This window comes from Archocentrus centrarchus, chromosome 16 (assembly GCF_007364275.1).
Source record: "Archocentrus centrarchus isolate MPI-CPG fArcCen1 chromosome 16, fArcCen1, whole genome shotgun sequence".
NCBI lineage: Eukaryota > Metazoa > Chordata > Actinopteri > Cichliformes > Cichlidae > Archocentrus > Archocentrus centrarchus.
This window is the reverse complement of record NC_044361.1, coordinates 11,306,957-11,321,760: the sequence shown is the minus strand read 5'-3', so window position 1 is coordinate 11,321,760 and position 14,804 is coordinate 11,306,957. Positions and strand designations below refer to the sequence as shown.

General features: G+C 40.9%; 1 protein-coding gene across 2 annotated transcripts in view; it reads left to right on the top strand.

The window, feature by feature from the left end:
- The first annotated feature begins 574 nt into the window (after positions 1-574).
- dop1a (DOP1 leucine zipper like protein A) overlaps positions 575-14,804 on the top strand; it is a 33,207-nt gene continuing 18,977 nt past the window's right edge. Inside the window, exons 1-13 of one of the 2 annotated variants that reach the window (XM_030749735.1) lie at positions 575-966; positions 2,302-2,499; positions 2,689-2,870; positions 2,970-3,140; positions 6,433-6,622; positions 6,794-6,892; positions 7,290-7,389; positions 8,266-8,348; positions 9,127-9,241; positions 9,358-9,478; positions 9,658-9,777; positions 10,869-10,986; positions 12,189-12,218. In XM_030749735.1, the coding sequence (XP_030605595.1) occupies positions 2,362-2,499; positions 2,689-2,870; positions 2,970-3,140; positions 6,433-6,622; positions 6,794-6,892; positions 7,290-7,389; positions 8,266-8,348; positions 9,127-9,241; positions 9,358-9,478; positions 9,658-9,777; positions 10,869-10,986; positions 12,189-12,218 (1,467 nt within the window). In that variant the 5' untranslated portion in view covers positions 575-966; positions 2,302-2,361. Of the gene's footprint in view, positions 967-2,301; positions 2,500-2,688; positions 2,871-2,969; positions 3,141-6,432; positions 6,623-6,793; positions 6,893-7,289; positions 7,390-8,238; positions 8,349-9,126; positions 9,242-9,357; positions 9,479-9,657; positions 9,778-10,868; positions 10,987-12,188; positions 12,219-14,804 lie in introns of both variants that reach the window. The other variant, XM_030749734.1, reaches the window with a different exon arrangement.

Genomic DNA, 14,804 nt, shown 5'->3' with positions numbered 1-14,804 from the left:
CCTATGCATCCTCCTCTGGGGCCTTCCCCTTTTCCTGCTGACTTGCAGCTCTTTCTACAGCATCCTTTGACCAATATATCTATCATCCTTCCTCTGCACATGTCTCCAAATTTTGTCTCCAAACCGCTCAGCCTGTATGATTAAGCATAGTCTTAATCATAATAAATCATGTATGTATGTTAACATTGCACTTCCCTTAATCTAAAATTTCTTGAGGCCTGTTTTATTATTACATATTTGTTTTATCATCATTTTATTATTTACACAACACCACCCACTGCCCTCTTTACTTTGTTAGCATGAGAATGAGAGAAACCTACATTTATTCTGAGAAGTGATACAGCATGCAAAATGAATATATTTTTGTGTATTTTTAAACATGCACCAACTAAAAGGTTTATTACAGTTATTGGAGGGGGTTGTACTGTAAAAAGTTGTTTGGAAGCCAACACAAATGTTGGGAGTGAAAAGAAAAAAATGGACTAAAATTGCATGTATGAATCACACATACTCGACTTCTATTTTGAAGACAAAACTTCCATACTTCCTGGATTCCTTGGCGTGACTCCACAGAGCCGACAGGCGGAAGACGTGCATGCGGAAGAGCAGTTGGACGGCCTGGGTTGGACGTACGGCTGATCTGCAGTGCAGTCTGGGAACTGTCAGCCGTGTAGCTTTGTATCTCTGCTGGGAGCTACCTATGCGCTCACCGCTGTTATTCACATCCAGCGGGAAAACACAAAGAGAAACACTAACATGTAGGATATAATTACCTACAGTCTGCTTCCAAAGCCTTCTGATCTGTTCGTATGAGCGGCTGACACAGGAGCCGGGCCCATCATTTAAAAACAACCTGCTACCAACATTAGCTAGCCTCCGAATCATATTATCGATGCTGTCAGCTGTTTTTTCTCATCAAACCGGATACACGAATAAATGACAGTGGTTTGTTTAAATCCTGCAACGGTAAGGTTTTTATGTGTACTTTAATTTTAACGTTATAAAGTGTCGTACAACCTGCGCTGGCTGAAATAACCTCACCTGGCCAGTGACGGAGTAGCTGTTAGCAGAAACGTAATTGTAACTGGCAGTAACGGTAGTGAGGTTAGTTGTAATATTTCGGCAATATTTTGTGTATAAAAGTGTAGTTATTTCAGTAACGCTGTTATAGTCGGGCAGCAGTAGCTGTCATACGGGTGACGGTGCTGCTCCACTGTTGTTGCTGCTGAAAGCCTTAACGAAGTTTGCGTCAGAGTTAGCCTCGCATGCGTAACGTTACATTTCCCTGAGTTTGAAACTTCACGGTCTGGGTTAAAGAAACGCCTCCCAAACGTGAAGAAAAACTAGTCCGCGGTGTCCGTGATTCTGCTACAGACTTGTCTTTCTACGGCGGGCATTTTGACATGACGTCAGAGGAAACACAGGTGTGATTAATACCATCAATTAGTAATGGCTGCATTGTACGGGCAGGCTCAGTGATACGCTTTAATTATGGCCTCCAGTCGCCACTAATGTTACTTATGTCACAATTCCCCTTGTGACAAGACAGAGCGTCTGTTCTAGAAAAAGTCTGCCGCTTTAAACCCACTGTAAATATAAAGAAATATGAGCAGATGCACATACAGTACAGATACCTCTTAATAACTGATCCCAATTGTTACCTTTAGGAGCTGCACTACAGCTCTGGTGTATTCTGACCAAAGGGGAATGCACTCATAAGTGTGGTAGTAAATTATGAATATTGGGTTGTCATTCAAGACTCATTGGAGGTAATTTAAGCTAAATTATACATAAAATAAAATACAAAAAGGGAAGGAAGTTTTCCCAGTCTAACAGTATTTAGGGATTTTGGTGGTTTGTCAGCCTGGATGGTGCTTTGTAATGCAGGAAATAGAGCTGACAGCTATTTGTGTGTAAACAAGAGTCTGTTTCATGGTTAGGCCGTTAAGCATAAATTTCTAGACAGACTCATTCTTTTCCTGTTAACCAGCCTCAGGAATTTGTTTCTTGGAATGGCATTCTTTGTAGACAACAGGTTTTCATGAACTTTTGCATTGTAGGACTGAGAGCAGCAGCACTGTCTGCCTCGCCTTCTCCGAACTCTGCACGTCTGTAGGAGGTCAGCGTGTCTGCTGCCTTGTTTCATTTCTAAGATAGAATAAATGCGATAATGCCTGCTCATGTCAGATTGATCTGATAAAATGGCTCCAGCTCTACTTCAGCATTTTATTGATACTGTAGACTCAGGCTTCTCATTTCAGGATGAGGCATGTTTTCTTTTTTTTTTTTTTTTTTTTGCAGGTGTGATGTACATATGTGCAGCTGGTGTTTTACATTAGCGTAACATTACCATCCAGGAGAATGAATGCAGAGGAACTGGAGCTGCTCGGTGACTCCAAGTACAGGAATTATGTGGCAGCAGTGGACAAGGCCCTTAAGAACTTTGAGTACTCCAGTGAGTGGGCAGACCTCATCTCTGCACTGGGCAAACTCAATAAGGTGAGAATCAGATATGCTTGGTTTATTCTAAACACAGACTGATACAGTTATGCAGTCTAACCACATGAGCTTAAGTTACAGCGATGTGGAAAGGTCTGTGCAAAGGCATCAGTTTCACTTGTTTTTCCTATATGACATTGCAGCCGTCGCACTTCTCTGTCAATTTTCAAGTTTCAATTTTTTTCCCAGGTTCTGCAGAATAATGCAAAATACCAAGTGGTTCCTAAGAAGCTGACAATAGGCAAACGGCTGGCCCAATGCCTCCACCCTGCTCTGCCCAGCGGGGTCCATCGCAAGGCCTTGGAGACCTATGAGATCATCTTCAAGATCATAGGACCCAAGAGGCTGGCCAAAGACCTCTTTCTTTATAGGTAATGCTGCACTGCCAGATCTCACAAAGCAAGATGGTTTCAAGGTTTTTAGGTTGGAATCAGATCTAACCAACCAATATGTTTCCCTCATGTTCATAGCTCTGGGCTCTTCCCTTTACTCTCCAATGCTGCTATGTCAGTGAAGCCTGTGCTGCTGGGGCTCTATGAGACCTACTATCTGCCACTGGGAAAGACTCTGAAGCCAGGCCTGCAGGGGCTACTGACTGGGGTCCTCCCTGGTCTGGAGGAGGGTTCTGAGTACTATGACAGGTGAGGAGAATAGGAACATAGAGAAGGGCACTTGGAAAAGTTGGTGTTGTGCACATTAGACTGTTGGGTTAGGCCATTACAAGAAAGCATTTTATTGCCTAATGTGGAAAGGAAGTGATTGGCAATCATATGAATGATGAATGAGATATGAGTCACTGCAAGATAAATATTACTAACAGAGGATAGCCAAAGTCTTAGTGTCTCAGACTTTAGAATCCTATTTTCATTCCTCATAATCACCACTGAAAAACTCCCAGATTGTTCTGGAAACTGGAAGGAGGCATGTATCTATTCTTTTTATTCCTTCAATCAAAAGACTGAACATTTATTGGTAAATGATAGGCCAGGCATTCAAAAATATATTCATCCTGTCCAAGGTAGACCCTAGGGGGCGCTCCAGTTACAGTTAAGCTATGATGGCATTATTGACCTACAGGATGGTTGCTTCATAGTGGACTTTTAGCTTGTTCTAGGAGGAAAAGCACAGGGGTTCTAATGCAACAGTGGCTTCATATTCATATTGGTATTATTTACAGTATCTCAGTAAATAATACCCCATGTAAATTACTTACATGGGGTATTATTTACTGAGATACTGTAACAATATATTTGTAAATACACGTGTGGCTGTTTATGGCATATCTGAATATCTGCTGTGAAAACAGTCTTTCCAACCTATTATTAATTGTATATAACGGTTAATTTCATCATCTCAGACCACAACTTATATCTTAAGTAACTGTGTGTAAGGTTATTACAGTTAACTAAATTTAAACTAAAAATAGATAATAATATATTTTGGTTAACTGAAATTTAAAGAACTGTTTTATACTTATACTATACTTATAAAATTGACATATCTTATAGTCTTTGTTAGTGTCATCTTATGTCAATCTTATGTCAGGAGGCTATGGTGCATATTTTATGCATATGTGCCTACATGATTTTGAGTTAACTGCTCTGTTTATACTGTAATACCTATTTTGAACTTTTTAAATCTTGCGCCTGCCACATACCAGCTATATTAGAATAATTAAGAAAAGAAAGCGAAAAGAAAATTTGTGTTTGGTTGATTGTTTCCTTGATGTAACAAGGCTTCTTGGCTGTAAATCTTATACTGTTGGAAAGCCTGGTTATTAAATGGTGCCACATGTGAAAGGAAAATGCATTTGTGGGTGTTGCCCATGAAAACTTGCCAAGTCTTCTCTGCCAATGCCAAACAGCTTATTCTGTTATTGATGCTTGTTTGGAGCTTCTGGTGCCCCAGGTGTCAGATTTGTCATCATTGGAGGCAATCTCAGTGCAGCGAGATATCAAGATGAGGTTCTGGAACTAGTGGTAATCCCATATCTCTACAGTCTGGGTACGAAGTCTGTCCTCCAAGATGACAACGCTCTCCCCCAAATCTTTTTATCAAAGACTAACTCCAGAATTTGGGAGTGGATAGGATGGAGTGACCTGCCTGCAGTCCTGACCGCAACCCCACTGAACACTTGTGAGATCAACTTGGGCTGTTCATGCCAAAGTGACCAACACAACCACACTGGCTGACTTGTGACAAATGCTGGTTGAAGAATGGGATGCCATCCTACAGCAGTGTGCGACCAAGCTGGGGCCAGCATGAGGAGGAGGTGCCAGGTTCTTGTGGCTGTGTGTGGTTCTTCCACATGCTACTGGCCCCTGTTTGTTTCATGAATAAATTGTTAAATTGCCAATATAACTCATTTCTTCAATCATCCAGTCTAATAAATGACACCAAACAAGAGTTAATAGCAGAATAAGCTGTTTGGCTTTGGCAGAGACTTGGCAGGTTTTTCATGGGTGCAACCCACATACTCAACTCTGCTGCTCAACCCACAAATGCATTTTCCTTACACATGTGGCTCAATGTAAGGGGAAATAAACAGGCTTTTCAATGGTATAAGGTTTATTACCAAGAAGCATTGTTACAGCAAAGAAATAATCGACCAAACAAAAATTTCCTTACTTTTGTGCTAAGTCTAGTTAAAGCTACTCTAACGCAACACATTTTTAACAGTGAACAACAATGTAACAACAAAGAAAGTTCTTCAAACTAGCTGAAACACAAATATATTAAGTCTTCTTTTTAGTTCAGTAGAGGTTATGTGGTGCTTATTCTAAGACACTATTATATCCACAGTATTCAGCTACATCGACATTATCAATTACCTTGTTTTTCCGAAGGTGTTGATGGTGAGGAATCACGTAATTATAAGAGCAAATATTACCTTCAAAGCAATAAAATCAGTAAAGTAATGCTTAACAAACAAGGCAACGTTGTTTTCCTTAAAGCAGCTGTAGAGCCGAGCCAGAGCATCGGCCAAGCTAAGCGCTTAGCATGGGTCATGCTAAGGGAAAGGGGAGTGGTGGAGACAGTCAGCTGTTCCTGTATCGCTGATTAGGGAAATCATGTAGTGATGCTGCAGCTATTCTGTGGAAGGTAAATCACTTATCTGGATATCAGAGTGTTCAGATCACTGAAACAGAAACACTGGACTGGCCAAAGGCTGTGATTGGGGAGACACGCAACTGTCATCTTGCTAACTGCTACGTGTTTACATGAAGGCAGGCATTGTTTAAGCTTTGTGTAGGCTGTATACTGTAGTGTCACACTATAAATAAAATAACGTAAAAAAAATAAGAGGCTGTACATTAAAGGAAAACTTAAAACATAAGGAAAAACTACAGTAATAGGATGTGCAACTGGGTAGTATAATTTGGGGGAAAAAGAACACATCTACAGAGTAAGATAATTTGAAAAAATGTACAGACTGATGTAGTGACAACCGACAACAGCACAAGTTGAATCCGAGCTCATGTTCCAACTAATAAAGCCGCCCGTTACAGCACAAAGTAACCAAATTTTTTCATTAACTCTGGCTCTAACTTTGGGTAACCGGAAGTATAAAACTGTACAGCGGAAGTAGCAGTCTGTCATGGCAGCCTACGTGTGCTCTTCCAGAAACCCGTGGATTGGGCCACGCTATCAATTGTGTCTCAGTGAATGCTCTCCTCTGATCATAGGTATTCAGTAATGACTAATAAATCATGATGGTGTGTCATTTCAGTTACATTCCAGAAAAAAAAAAAAATCTTAGCAATAACATTATCAATACTGCTATACATGGAGTTTAATCAATAATTATATTTCTCATTTGTTGATTGCCAATATGTGGACAACATCAGTTCTAGTGCAGGGCTGGTTGGAGGTAAAGGTTGGTGTGTGTGCTTAATAAGGCTGGTCCTTGTAACCTGTCTGTGCTTCCTGTAGAACCAACACCTTGTTGGAGAAGGTGGCTTCAGCCGTGGAACAGTCGGCCTTCTACAGTGCCTTGTGGGGCAGCATCCTGACCAGCCCCTCTGTGCGTCTCCCCGGGGTGTCCTTTGTACTGCTGCACCTCAACCGGAAGCTCTCCATGGAGGACCAGCTCTATGTCATGGGCAGTGACATTGAGCTCATGGTACGTGGCAGATAATGGCTGATGACAGCACTGCATGTCCTTAAATTAAAAATATATGTCCTCCTGACATTTTCATTTATGGTGCTAGCTTAGAAAGTATACTATAGTTCAGAATGAGTTGTTTTAAGTGCGTGGAGTGGCTGAATAATATTCTGCTTGCACTCTTACCAGGTGGAGGCAGTCAGCACCTCAGTCCAGGACTCCAGTGTTTTGGTGCAAAGGAGCACTCTGGACCTGATCCTGTTCTGCTTCCCCTTTCATATGAGCCAGGTGAGAGTAGCTCTATGCTCCTGTGGTCTCTGCAGGATAACAGTGTGTCTGTGAGTCAGCCTTTAGACAAAAAGAACTATGGACATCTCATTGAAATATCAGCTAATATCAGTTTTGACATTATTATTGCTGTTGTTCTTTCAAATTTGAAGCTGCTTCTTTGGGTGTTTCTGTGCACGTGTGTGTGTGAGTGTGTGTGTGTGTGAGTGTGTCCATGATGAGGCTGCATAGGCAGCTTGCTTGGTGACTCATGCTGGCTGCTTGTTAAATTCTTAACCTCAAAACATTTCTGGATCTGACAGGGCTAGAATATAGACCCACCACCACCACCCCTCTATATGCAAAAGGGACAAATACACAATGACAGATATTGTGGTCTGTTGTGTGTTGTGTTCAGGCGACTCGCCCTGACATGATCCGGATCCTGTCAGCAGCTTTGCATGTGGTTTTGAGAAGAGACATGTCCCTCAACCGCAGACTCTACGCCTGGCTCCTGGGTGCGAAATACACGCTCAGACACAGTACTGCCACTCTGATGCATCAGAGTTCCTACTCATCATGTCAGTCGTAGGATATTGTAGAAATAGAGGGATACTTTCCAAATCTTCCTACATTTGTTGACACGCATAGATATCAGGACTTTACTCTCACTCTTTACTCTTGGTCTTGAAGCCACTGTCATTTAAATATAAGAAGACTAATAGCGATTTTTCATAGAGTGACAGGAACCCTGCTACAAAAAGCTTTAAACACACTCTTCTCTTGTGTGCACACTGTTTCTCTTCTTTTTAACAACATACATTAAGCTTGTATCTGCTTTGGCTATTGTCTTACTTTATTTTTTCTTGTTTGCAACTTACTGCGGGCGAACACACTGGTAAGTATCAGCATGACTAAAAGGTGAACACAAAATAATCACCTCACAGTTTTTGACCAAAGCATTATGCAACTATTGTGACGCTAAATGCAAAATTTCGGGATCACAGAAATGATGAAGAACAAATCAGGTCAGGGTCTTATGTTGAGGTACACAGGAGAGTGTGATTGGTATTCAGTCAGCAGCAGTTATGTTATTTTTGCTTTACTGTTCAGTCTGCTCCAGTCCAATTTAGTCACACTTCTTAAATCTCATGCAGAGACTGAAATATTAATAATGCTGGAGCAGCCATTAGTAGAAGTTTAACCGTAAAAGAAGCTATAACAAACACTTGTTTATCTCAGCAGAGATTCAACCTCTATTTGTTCTTCTTTTGATAAGGGCTTTACATCTTTCCCTGTGCTTGAGTGTTATAGAGGTACATCTGAATGTTCATGTGACTCTAACCGTATGTCTCTGTTCTTTGAAGGCTTCGACAATAATGGGGTGATAATAGGCCCCCGCAGCACTCGACAGAGCAACCCAGAGGAGCACGCTAGCCACTACTTCAACACCTTCTCTAAGGACATGCTGGTTCAGGTGAGCTTTCAAGCTGACTGCATAATCAGGTAACCGATGAAAAAAATGGTTTCTTACGCGTGAACTTGGTTTCCAAAATATTCCCCGAACCACGTCTCTTGAGGCTGGACATGTGTACGTGTATGGTGAGGAAGATCTTTTTTTTTCTTTCTGTCTGCTACACAGTTTTTCGAACCCCTTTTATCCTTCTCCTCCCACACCTCCTCTCTGGGCTGCACATATACTGTATGTCCTGCTCCTATTCCCAGCAGCCAGTGCTTTGAAGATGGCTCAGTTCTTGTGTAATCTGTCCTGCCACGCTAAAAACAGCTCAGTTATATGCTCTGGTGCTCCAGGGGTTGGAACAGGGGGCACAGAGAGCAGCCAGCAGGGAAAGGTTTTTTATTTATTTATTTATATATTTATGTTTTGTAAAAAAAAAATTTTTCTCCTTCACCATCTGCTCAGATAGTTAACCGGAACTCCCTCCGTGGGGATACGGTCGGTACTACAGGGACCGTCTGTTCCATGGTTTAGCCAGTGATGTGGCAGCTGAAGCGTGAAACACACATGCCACATACAAAAAGAGGAAAAGAAGGGAAGCGTGCCATTGTGAATATAAAATCAGCTCTGCCAAATCTAATTGAAAATAAAGGAAGATGAAAAGCAAATGAATATAAATGATATTTTATGATACCTACTGTAATAAAGGGGTGTGTGTGTGTGTGTGTGTGTGTGTGTGTGTGTGTGTGTGTGTGTGTGTGTGTGTGTGTGTGTGTGTGTGTGTGTGTGTGTTCAGGCAATGGTGGGGATCTTGCAGGGCAAGGCCCGAGGCGGAGAGGAGGAGAGCATCCTCATGCATGACCTCAAGCCATTTCGCATCCTGATCAGCCTGCTGGACAAACCAGAGCTTGGTAACCAGTTTATTAGTGTTGCGATAACAGGAGTCTAATTAGTGTTGTGTATGCACTACATGTCATATAAAGAACCTGATTTTTAACATGTGCTCACACACTCTGTTTCATCCAAGGGCCTGCCATCCTGGAAGATGTTCTGATCGAGGTGTTTCGGACTCTGTACACACAGTGCCGGACAGAGTTAGACCTCCAAAACCAGAGTCCCTTCAGCAAAGATCACACGCACCTCAGCAGGTTTGTGTGATCCACTACTTAACCTTCTTTACTATTAAGACATGAGAGATGATAAGTGCTTGGCTCATTCATTTCAACATTTCCATGCCCAATACAGACTCTAACATTGGCATGCTGCATTATTGTGCTGGAGATGCTGTGCTGAAGCTGCGTGGTGCTAATTTTGCCTTATTTTTCAGTAAACTACGGGAGAACAAGAAGACGGCGGAACTGATTAAAACAGCCAATCTCCTGTTTAATTCGTTTGAGCCGTACTACATGTGGGACTACATCGCTCGTTGGTTTGAGGAGTGCTGCAGGTCTGTATATTAAGATAAATGTTTTCATCCAAAATACAGTCAAGTCTACACTTTTCGAGGCACATCGTGCCGTATCAGAAACTGTAAATCTGTGGAAAAATAAAATTTGCTTCTGGAGCTTCTTGGAGATGATGCTCAAGGTGTTTCATTCTTGTTTTGGGTGCACTGTGGTGTTAAAACTTTCTTCATGGCAGTAGCAGGGGGCTAATTCAATTCAGTTTTATTTATGTAGTGCAAGTTCATAGTAGCTGTTGTCATGATGCTTAATATTGCAGGGTGCATAATATTTGATAGAAAACCCCAATAATGGGGGGTGTGAAGGAAAAAGAGGAACTAAAGGAGAGCATTGAGAGAGCAAGGACAAAACACAAACTATGGGAGAGGGTAGACAAAAAAATTAATGATATGCAGAAGTGGCACATAAACACATAGGGAGTGAAAGTGTTCACTGCATCATCCCCCAGCAGACTGAGCCTAAAGCAGCATGACTAAGGGATGATTCAGGGTCACCTACTCTGTAGCTCTAACTATAAGCTTTATCAAAAAAGTAAGTTTTAAAGCCTAATCTTTAAATTAGAGTGGGTGTCTGTCTCCTGAATTCAAACTAGGAGCTGGTTCCATGGGAGAGGGGCCTGATAAGAGGTCTGTAAGATAGGATAAGATAAACCAGGTCGTTCAGGACTTTGTACGTTAGAGGAGGAATTAAAAATTCAGTTCAATTTAAATTAAATTCTGGATTTAACAGGGAGCCAGTGAAGAGAATCAGTCTCTCTTTCTTGTCCTTATTAGTACACTCACTGTGATATTTTGGATCAGCTGAAGTCTTTTCAGGGAGCTTTTAGAACTGAAAGCAACAAATGCAAATGGCCACAGCGGCTTTATTTGCAGTGTAGACAGACAGGAAGTGGGGGAAAGATGGGGAAGACACGCGGGAAAATCGGGGACAGGCCGGGACTCGAACCCGTGCCACCCGCACCACAAAGCGGCATATATATGTGGTCGCCTGCTCCACCACTGAGCTGGTTCCAATTTTTGCAAAATACTTTCCCCACATTAAATTTGATATAATCCAAAATGTTCTCCTGCTGCAGGAGGACAGTGAACAGCAGCACAACTGCAGCACGACATGCTGGGAGCACAGATCCTCCTGAGCTCTCGTTGGTGGAGTTCTGTCAGCTGGTAGATTTTCTGCTGGATATTGTTTCCTTGGTGAGTCTGTCTTTCTTTCTTTCTTTCTTTCTTTCTTTCTTTCTTTCTTTCTTTCTTTCTTTCTTTCTTTCTTTCTTTCTTTCTTTCTTTCTTTCTTTCTTTCTTTCTGTCTTTCTGTCTTTCTTTCTGTCTTCCTTCCTTTCTTCCTTGTCACATTTTCATGCTGTTTTTATTATCCGCATTATTTTGTGTGCTTCTTTGTCATTTGCCGATTTCTTTTTCACTCAGTAGCGGTCCCAGAGATTTTGTAGTCTGTACTGATATCATTGAAATTACATGAGTGTTGATTCTAGATCCAGTGTTAATTTAGTGTTAAGTTTTAAATTTAAAAACGTGGTAGTGATTGTGCTCTGTTAACATTACGAGCAGCACCTGGATCATATTTGGAGCTTTCCCTGATAGATGGCAGTAACGTTACAATTTGAAGTGTGTCTTCCTTTTGTTCAGAGTGCTCCCATTATAACAAGCAGCAGCAGACCTGCAGCTGTACTTGCATTTCTACATGTTGTTGTTGTTGTCCGGTATCTCCATTGCCTGCTTCATACTACAGCAGCATTAGGTTCTTTTGACACCCTTGCTCTTTCCTGCTCATTATTTTATTTCTGTCCTTTCATGTTTTAGTTCTCGTCCTTTGTTTCTTCTTTGATGATCTCTATCACAACCTTTGTCGTCCCTCTCCTATAGTCCTTTGTCACCCTGCTTTGGCTTTGAGTCTGTCTGTCTCTCCTCCTTGGCTCACATACCTTCTTTTATCCAGTATGTCCCCTACAAGTACTTTCCACCACCATGAACAATTTGGCCTCCGTGTTGTCAGATTTGTCCTTCAGCCCTGTTTCTGTAACATCCAGTCTGCGGGATGTTACAGCTGCCAGTCCGGTGTGTGCCCTCCTCCTGTCTGTTCTGTGTGTTATATGTGTGCCTTCACTACACAGGTTCAAAAAGCCTGTGTGTTTGATTTCCGTGCCAAAACTATCGTTTGCATCTTTATAGAATTATGCTCTTCTAGACTGAATTTCCAATCTGAATAGTTTGGAAATCCCACACTCTTTTATTACCCTGTTTAAAAGCTTGTGTGTGTGTGGGTAAAAAGAGAGAATGTTGTGTTGAGTGAGGTTGTGAGAGGTGTGTGTAGAGTGCCGTGTGGCCTGTGGTCTCTCTGCTCGCTCCTGTCTGTTCAAACTATCTGCTCTTTCTCCTTGAAGCCTACTAGAAGCATGAGGGTAATCTGCCAGGTAAAGTACTGCTCTTTCCTGCTTTTTCACCTCACCCTGCTTCACTGAGGCTACGATAACATTTCTGCAACATCCTGCCAACATCCCTCAGGCCATCTTTGTTCCCTCCCTGCTTTGACTGATCATTTCAGATTGACTGACTTGTCATTTTTTAATGTCAAAAAAAAAATGAACATGATCCCAGTGGATTATGACATATCATCACATGTGGTGCAAACTTAACCTGGCTGTTTGGTGTGGATCTTGTGAAAATGAAATCACTGCCCAGTGTGTATGTGCTTTCCCCTCCCCCTTAAGTATGCATACAGTTATATGCTACTGCAGTGCTCACATATTTATTAAAAAATATGACCCTTTAATTTTACACTTTAAGTTAATGTTTGTGTTTTTATATATATATATATATATATATATATATATATTTTTTTTTTTTTTTTTTTTTTTACCTTTTTTAATTTTATTAAAATCTGTTTGCTTGAGTAAAAATACTTTCTAATTTATATAGCTCTCATACATAATAAAGCGATAATTTCCTTCCATTTGAACTATGGTGAAATGGAAAACAAGATAAGACATAGAGTTACAGTCAGGGTAAAAAAGTACACTAAAGGTTTAACATATCAAGACATAATAAAAAAATAATGTGGTCGTTAGCAGGTCTTAAAACTAGGTAAATGCAACCTGAGATGAACAAAGCATGACATTAGTGTCATTATTTAGCAAAAACTACGCAAAATGCAGAAGCAGTATGTGGGAAAATGGAGTACATCTGCTTACTGCTTCCATAAGAATTAAGAGAGCAAAAACATTCAGGACAGTTGCCCGTCTTCCCTGGAGTGAACGTCCCAGCAAATTCACAAGGTCAGATCATACAAACCCCAAGAGCTACATGTCAGGCTCTACAGGCCTCAGTTAGCATGTCAAAGCACAGCATAGGTTTGCAGAGTTGCATCTGAACAAACTGCAAGACTTCTGGAACAATGTCCTTTGGACAGAGAAGACCAGAGTGATGATGTTAGGTCACAATGCACAGTGTCACATTTGGCAGAGAGCAAACAGCAAATCAGCACAAAAGCCTCATGCCAACTGTCAAGCACCAAGGTGGAGGGGTGATGATTTGGGCTTGTTTTGTCACAGAACTCGGGCACCTTGCAGTCATTGAGTCAACTGTGAACTCCTCTGTATTTTTAGAATCAAATGTGAGGTCATCTGTCCAACAAGCTAAAGCTTGGCCTAAACTGGGTCATGTAACAGGACAATGATCCCAAACAAAAATCCAGCAGAGTGGCTGAAAAAGAAAAGAATGAAGGTGTTCCAGTGGTCCAGGCAAAGTCCTGAACATGAACATGAAATGCTGTGGCAGGAGCTTAAGAGAGCTGTGTCTAAACAAATGCCTACAAACCTCAATAGACTAAAGCAACGTTGTAAAGAAGAGTGGGCTAAATTTCTCCACAATGTGAGACTAAATGACCAAATGATTGAGGTTTTACAAGCTGATAAATTTTGGGGGGGTATATTTAGTTTTTTCACACTTCTTCTGCATTTTGGTGTTTTTTGTTGTTGTTGTTTTGTTAAATAAATAGTGGCATGGTATAATATATCATGGGTGTGATGCATCGCATATTGTTGCTCATACCTGGTTGTATTTACCTAATTTTAAAACCTGATAAGGACTAGAAACTGTTTATTATGTCCTGATATGTAAAACTTAAGAATTGCCAGCTTCTGTATTTTTTTTTAGACTGTAAATAAGAAACAGAAGCATGAAAAAAACCAAATGAAAAATTAGAAAGTTGCAGAAAATTTTCCTCCTGAAAAACCTTAGACATTTTAAATATCCTGTTTCTAGCACAGAAAATAGCAAACAGCCTTTCCCACTTCATGTCAGTTGTTCATTAATATTCTACTGCTCTAATATTGGCACGTGATCATTCTTGGAAACAAGAAAACGACAAATTCATTTGATAAAAGGTGTGATCATAAACATACAACATAAACATTTTAAATTTGGCTCTAGATTGTTTTCATTGCTGCTGCTATTTTTAGATCCCTCAGAGGAAGTCCTGTTCTCTCCATTTGCACTTGTGCCTCTGTGAAATGCACTGGATCTCTTCCAGTGTGTCAAAACAGTAATTTCTTAACATAATGTGGCACGGTGACTCTCAGCAGTTCAGGTTGTTTCTACTCAGTTCCTTCTCAGATGTCTCAGGTTGTTAGCAGAACTCTGTTAACAGTCTCAGCCTGGGTGACAAATGCACCCCCACCCTCAAAAACCAACAAAAAAAAAAAACCCAATCATGTTTTCGGTTAATGAAAACTGCTTGGCTTATTTTAAAAGTCCATGGTGGTCATAATGGGATTTCCGTAGAGCAAATATAAATAGCAGCAGCAGTGGGATTGGTCCAGAGCTGCACAAAAAGATGTAATTGATCGAGATCAGGTAAGATTTTTGAGATGTATGGGCCAGTTTCTCTAACTTTTTGGTTAAAAAGAAAACAAAAAATATTGCACTATTTATTATTTGTCATTAAAACTTGCCTTTTGACAGTCAGTCATATATATGAATGTGCATTTAACACCATTAAA